The sequence below is a fragment of the Amblyomma mixtum genome, chromosome 2 (genome assembly GCF_055824585.1).
Source record: "Amblyomma mixtum isolate Tamu chromosome 2, ASM5582458v1, whole genome shotgun sequence".
NCBI lineage: Eukaryota > Metazoa > Arthropoda > Arachnida > Ixodida > Ixodidae > Amblyomma > Amblyomma mixtum.
In genome coordinates, this window is record NC_143013.1 from 191755034 (window position 1) to 191761398 (window position 6365).

A 6365-nucleotide genomic window follows, 5' to 3' on the forward strand; every position below is an offset into this window, starting at 1 on the left:
CACCACAGTACGGGGAGCTCTAAGCGTCGTTGTAATCACTCTTACACTGTGACTCTACATTTGCATATCCGTCACAGAGCCCCGCAGTATATGTCATACTTGATGCTTGAATGCGCACCATAAACTTGCGTTGACGAAGCACTTGGAGAACACTTTCTTTACCGGCCTTGGACTTCAGGAGTTGGGAGTGCCTCTCCTTCACCGCCTGGTTTCATGGAAACCAAAAAAAAAGAAGAAACCATATTATTATCCAATCAAAGCACTATGGCTCTACTTCCATTACTTTCTAAACGTGTACATGGTTGCTGCAAACTACCGCCTCAGAAAAACTTTTGCAGCTGGATGCTGACTCCTAATTTGTTTACATCATGCAGGCGATAACAACGTAGTCTATTCGAAGTAGTAGGGACACCAAATTTTTCCCTACATTTTTCACTGAAAATAGTGAGCAGGGCCCGAAGAACGACAGAACATGACAAGATAAGTAGTTGGCTATGAAAAAAATATAGCTCACAAAGAATTTTTATAGCGCAAGGGCATCTGTGGCAAAAGATTTCCATGGCACGGGGTTTTTTGTTCAATTTGATTGGCGTCAAAGACCCATTTCCCAAGGGTTTTCACCCCCACAGAAGCCGAACAAAAGATCGGGGAAAAGCTTGCACCCATTGCATCACTGATGGTATCTCGTGTCGCTTGGGATGAAACCCCGGACCTCCAATATGCGAGGCGGATGTTCAAACCACTACGCCAGAGCTGCGGTACATCAAACGATATATTATAGATTTGTTTTTCGCCGCGAACCTCTGCTTCGGTTTCCGGGAGTTGTTAAGTAGAAGGCCCAGTACGCAGAACCGCAAGCCGCGTTTGCACACTAAGCAGTCACTCATGGCTCTTCATTGCTCTCGGTTTTCAAAGTACCAGTTCGATGGAATCGAAACTTAAACTGACAGCAAAGTCCTGTATTATTAAAAAGGGGGGAAATGTTTGTGTAACGTAAAGCGTTGGGAGTCCCAATGAATGAATTAGGCCTTTAAGTGAACTTGCTTTCTCCCCGCCCTTGCCCTGTGTAATCTTCCATGTTTACTCTCCTTGACCAGGTCGTCGAATTAGGCTGGTAGCAGCACGTGTTTTTGGTGGCGGCCACTGAAAAACTATTATGGAAGCCTTTCGTGTCCTCCAAAAATTAAATGAACATAAAGCAGCCCTGAACGGAGGTGAACCTCTCTAATAGAGATCCTGCCAAAAATGACTTATCTGCACGGGGTGGGCAGTGAGGGTAAGGTGGGTTGGTCTCATAAGCTGAATAAAGCTATTTTACTATTTTATATAGATTACTGACTGAAGAAGGATGGACAGTTGGACAAGTTGGTGACGGTTCGTAATGGAAGGTACAGCGGAAAAAGAGACGCAAGACGTACAGGAAGAGGACACAGATAAGCGCTGATTTCATGCACTCTCTCATGTCATAAGTCGGGAGCACTTGCGCGGACATATTGCAGGGGGAAATAAGAAATCACTATATCTGTACTAAACCTTACCGAACAGAATCCCGCCGCCTCCCTTGAACTTAAAGACAAGATTAGGAATTATCAAGGAACGAGACCTCTTTATCAACTAGCATAACAGAAGGATGGCTTAAACACTGCGATTGTCATTAAGGATGAAGTCTCTTGCGACTTGTTATCGCATTACAGAGTGGTATGAAATGTTTTTTTAATGAAAAAAAAAATAGTTTCGAGTCAGTGCTTGTCTGTGTCCTCTTTCTGTACGCCTTGAGTCTCGTTTTGCGCTGTACCTTCCAATACGAACATTACCGATCATTTGTTTGGGAGAGTGGAGATAAGAGAAAGAGTCTCAAAATGCTTCTCAGATGCTCTTTAATGGTAATACACTTCTGAATAAAATAAGATTCACGCTGCTCAAGTTCTCACGTATTTTCGAAGCCCCGTTCCAGGATTACTACTTTTAGTGCGTCAAATGAGTGTTTATCTTAAGTTTACACGTTTGGTTGAGGGAATCTTTGGAAGACGCTTGGTGAGGGTTTGGTATTTATTGAGCAAAGCGGAAAGTTGGGCAAGTTGGATAACGTTCATGATGTAAAAAATAGCGCACAGGGGACACAAGGGACGGAAAGTAAACGACGCAGACAAGTGCTAAGTCTACTACTACTTTAAAGTGACTACTTTATATTGCGCGCGTCAGCAATAAACCTCAGTTGCGAGTTAGCGCTTGTCTGCGTCGTTTACTTTCAGTCCCTTGTGTTCCCTGTGCGCTATTTTTTACATCATGATTCGGTATTTATTGAACCGAATGAAGGGAGAATACATATGAGTCCTATGTATTACTTCTTACGTAGACAGCAGGGAAGAAGATAAAAAAATGTTTGACCAATCGTAATGTGATTTTGGTGCCGTGATCTCGTACTTCTTGCGCAACATATGTTCTGCCTGTGTTTGCAAACTTCACAACGACCATTACCGCATGTGCAACACCTGCATTTAGGGGTGTCTGGAGAATTTAATTGGACTAAATAGTTGAAATGTTTTTCGCACGCCTCTAAGCAATGCGGGGTGTGGATATAAGAAAATAAAAAGTTGTTGCCTTTGTTGGAGGATATTAAAGTGCTTATTAAGGGTTATTCTCGGGTTCAGTGAGTTACTGGTCAATATAATTATGAGGCTTGTTGTTTAATCGTTTTCGTTGTCTTTTCGCTCTCCCTGCACTAATTCATTATGGTGAAGGTTATCAGCTCTTCGGATGGCGTCATCAGGGAGCGAGGGTGAGTAGCACTCTATTACGAGGAGGTTGTGCATGCGTTCGGAGCTGTCGTGAAATTCCTGACCGCAACGCCATTTTCTTTTAAAGCGATAAGCCTGCGAATATGATATTGCAGTGACGGGGACAACAGCTTAAGAAAAGTAGAGATTTTTTGGCGTCCTTTGTTTACCTATAAACGGTTTTTCGAGCCCGCCTTTTCGTCACAAGAATCTGAACGTTATGAAGACTGATAGTAGTGTAAGCAGGCGTGAGGTAACGTAATTGTGGATGTGTGGAGTTCAAACTATCAATGAATGAAGCAGTCGTGACTCTGCGCTCGTTCGCGTTATAAAAATACCATGCAAAGTTTGTAAAGAGACGAAAACGCAGGCACATACAGGCATCCAGGTCGCAAAAATTTCCGGAGGCCTTCACTACGGCGTCCCTCATAGCTTGAGTCGCTTCGGGACGTTAAACTCGGTTGTAGCCAAACATACAGGTATGTAACTTTTCATTTCACACTTCAGAACCATCAAGCGGAATAAAATATGCAGCAAATGTATCGCTCATCCACCTAGCTATAGGTCAGATAAGAGGAAGCGAAAGCCTGATGCCCAATTAGAGCCACTGGAACCCTTATGAAACGCAGTTGCCGCAAAAACTTTAGTTTGAAGCGAGGGGTTTGGCTTCAGAACTCATCCCCGTGTTGTCAATGCTTTCTTCTTGCGTACACAAGTCCCACACAGCATAAACTGATTAACTTGCGTACGCAATGCAAGCGAACGCTGTGGCTTGATCATAATAGCTCTAGGCGCATACGCACTACAAAAAAACGCCGTTTTTTTTCTAAGATGCAATACGATGTAGCTCAGTCAAGTAGCTGCCTTCTTAAATATACGCAGACACCGTAATAAAACATGCTCTTATATTACCGCTATCGAAGGACAGAGGATTTGGTAGAGCAGGACCGTCCAGGCCCAATCCCAGAAGCCGACATCATCCCAGGTTTTGGGGTCCATGTGGAGGTAGGCGTAGCTGCTCTGTGGGACCACGAAGCCGCTGAATCGGGGTCCCGCGCACCGCAAAAGCATGTTCACCTCTGGGCACTCTACCACGGACAAACAGTCGTCGATAAAGCCCTCAGTGATGTCCCTGAAACCAGTGCACACTGTGCATGTCAAGGAGCCTCTGTCAGAGAAGCAGTTACTAGTAATTTACTACTAATTTCTCGCCACATCATTCCATTACTTGCATTCCCCGATGGGAGCCGGGATAGGTGTTTTCATTCCGCAAATCTTGCTGCCAGGAGACCACGGAAAGTTAGATTCGCTGTGCCAGAACGGCCTCTTGAACACGTTTGCTCAGGAATAAGTAATACAGACAATTGAGCGCACTAGTATAGCATCATATAAATAAAATACAGGACAATGAGGCGAAGGATGAAGAAAAATAGACACCACAAGCGCTTTTGGTGTCCGTTCTTTCTTCATGATTAGTCTATTTTCTCTGTTCATTTCTAAAATAAGAGTGCCCGAATGCTAGCTGCATCAAACGGTTATTACATTCACGATAAACTAATAGTAACAAGCCAGTACTAAGGTAAAGGTATACGATTGGGGGTAATGAGATATTATCTTCACGGGGACATTGTTGCCCTCTGTAAGGAGATAGCGCCACCCAGCGGCGTTCGTGAGGAGAAGACAAAGCACGAGGAGCGCGTGCGGAGGGGAACGCGGGGCAGGTCGAAGAGGATTACGTGGCAGAGAAGAGAAGAGCGCGGTGGGCGACGGACGTGGACGAGTTCTGCTGGCTCCCCGAGTTCCGGGCTTGGGCCTTAGCCGCAGACGTCCGGGCCACCAGACCTGGACATCCATCGTCGAGAGCCTCAACCACCAGGCCCAGGCGCCACTCTTCTCCGTCCATCCGTCAGCTGCTCCACACAGGCCGCCTCTGGCGCCTACGTGACCTTTTTCCGGGATACCAGACCTGGGAACCGTGCCGGGAGCCCACGAACGCTGACGCTGCGGTAGCGTTTCATCGACGTTGGAACGCCAAGAGACTCCTTGACTGCCCGACACCCAGCCAGTCCTCCCCGCTCGTTGCTCGAATAAGACAAGTAGTGTGAACTTTCCTCTTTGACTCTTTTTCCTGCATTTATCATAAGCACTTTGTTCTGTTCCCCCGTGTGTTTTTCCCGTGTATTGTTGCGTTGTTCTCTTGTTCCTTTCCTTTCTTCTCGCTCATATTGTAATTGGTTTCCTTTCCGTTAAAAGCCGCCTCGTTTATTGTTTGTACTTTGGTGTTTGTTGAAAATAAGACCTGCAATCTCATAGAGTCCTCACAAATTTGGCGTCCACGACAGGACGAGGTCGGTTTTTATCTATTCGGCTGTTGTGTTAATTTAGGAACAATATGAGCGCTTCAGATTTGGTTGCTTTGGGCGAGCGCATGGGCTTGTGCGGCGCGGAGTTACGAGCGTGGGTGGAGGACGAGCTTCGTAAGGCACGGGAAGAGAGAGCCGCTGAGCGTGAAGCTGCGAAGCAGAAATTGGAATTAGAGGCACGGAATTTAGAGGCTGAGCGTGAAGCTGCGAAGCAGAAATTGGAATTAGAGGCACGGAATTTAGAGACGGAGCGTGAAGCTGCTAAGCAGAAATTGGAATTAGAGGCACGGAATTTAGAGACGGAGAAACAGAAATTGGAGTTAGAGGCGCGAAACTTGCAGCTACAAATAAGGCTCATGGAGGGTGGCGCAAATCCTCCGAGTGACCATGGAGAGCGTAGCGTCTCATCGGCCAGCTCCATTAACCCGCACGCACTCATACCACAGTTCAATGAAGCGCGGGATGACCTCGATGCCTACTTAAAGAGGTTTGAGCATGTGGCCACGGGGCAGGGTTGGCCAAAAGAAAAGTGGGCAACGGCGTTGAGCTTGTGCCTTGGCGGCGAGGCACTTAGGGTCTTCGGTCGGCTCTCGCCTGAGGATTCCGTGGATTATGACAAAGCGAAGCTTGCCTTGCTTCAGAGGTTTAGGTTCACCGCGGAAGGATACCGAGAGAAGTTTCGCCAGAGCAAGCCCCAGGATGGAGAAACGGCCTCGCAATATGCTGCCAGGTTGTTTAGCTTCTTTGACCGTTGGGTCGAGATGCGGGAAGAAGGCCGCACTTTTGAGGTGGTTCGCGAGATGGTCGTGGGCGAACAATTTCTGAACAACTGTCATTCTCGTTTAGCCCTTTTCTTACGTGAGCGGGAGGGCAAGACAGTTTCCAAGCTGGCGGAGGCTGCCGATCATTTTCTTGAAGCACAGCGGCAAAATAACTTGTTGTTCTTCAAAGAACAGGGGGAGCATACGATGAATAAAGCCAAGGACGAGGTTTCAGGCTCACAATCTCGCCTTCGATGTTTTCTTTGCGAGAAGACTGGGCACAAGGCGTCGGATTGTCGGACAAAGCCGAAGCAATTGTATTGCACCTGGTGCCGCGAGGTAGGACATGATGCCCAGTCGTGCAAAGCTAAGAGGCCAGGAGACCGTGAGGAGTCCTCCTGTTGCATGACACCTCGATACTCACATCCCGATAACCCTGCAGAGGTAACGCGCGTAGAGGGCCA

At 46.9% G+C, this 6365-nt stretch overlaps 1 protein-coding gene across 1 annotated transcript; it reads right to left on the reverse strand.

Moving 5' to 3' along the window:
* On the reverse strand, positions 1-4724 carry LOC149361922 (uncharacterized). Its single transcript, XM_089572873.1, has 3 exons — positions 4514-4724; positions 3690-3909; positions 1-205 (listed from the first exon to the last, which is right to left on the reverse strand). The coding sequence occupies exons 1-3, from the start codon at positions 4678-4680 to the stop codon at positions 20-22; spliced, it is 573 nt and encodes a 190-aa protein (XP_089428999.1). The 5' UTR covers positions 4681-4724; the 3' UTR covers positions 1-19.
* Between the last annotated feature and the right edge of the window lie 1641 nt (positions 4725-6365).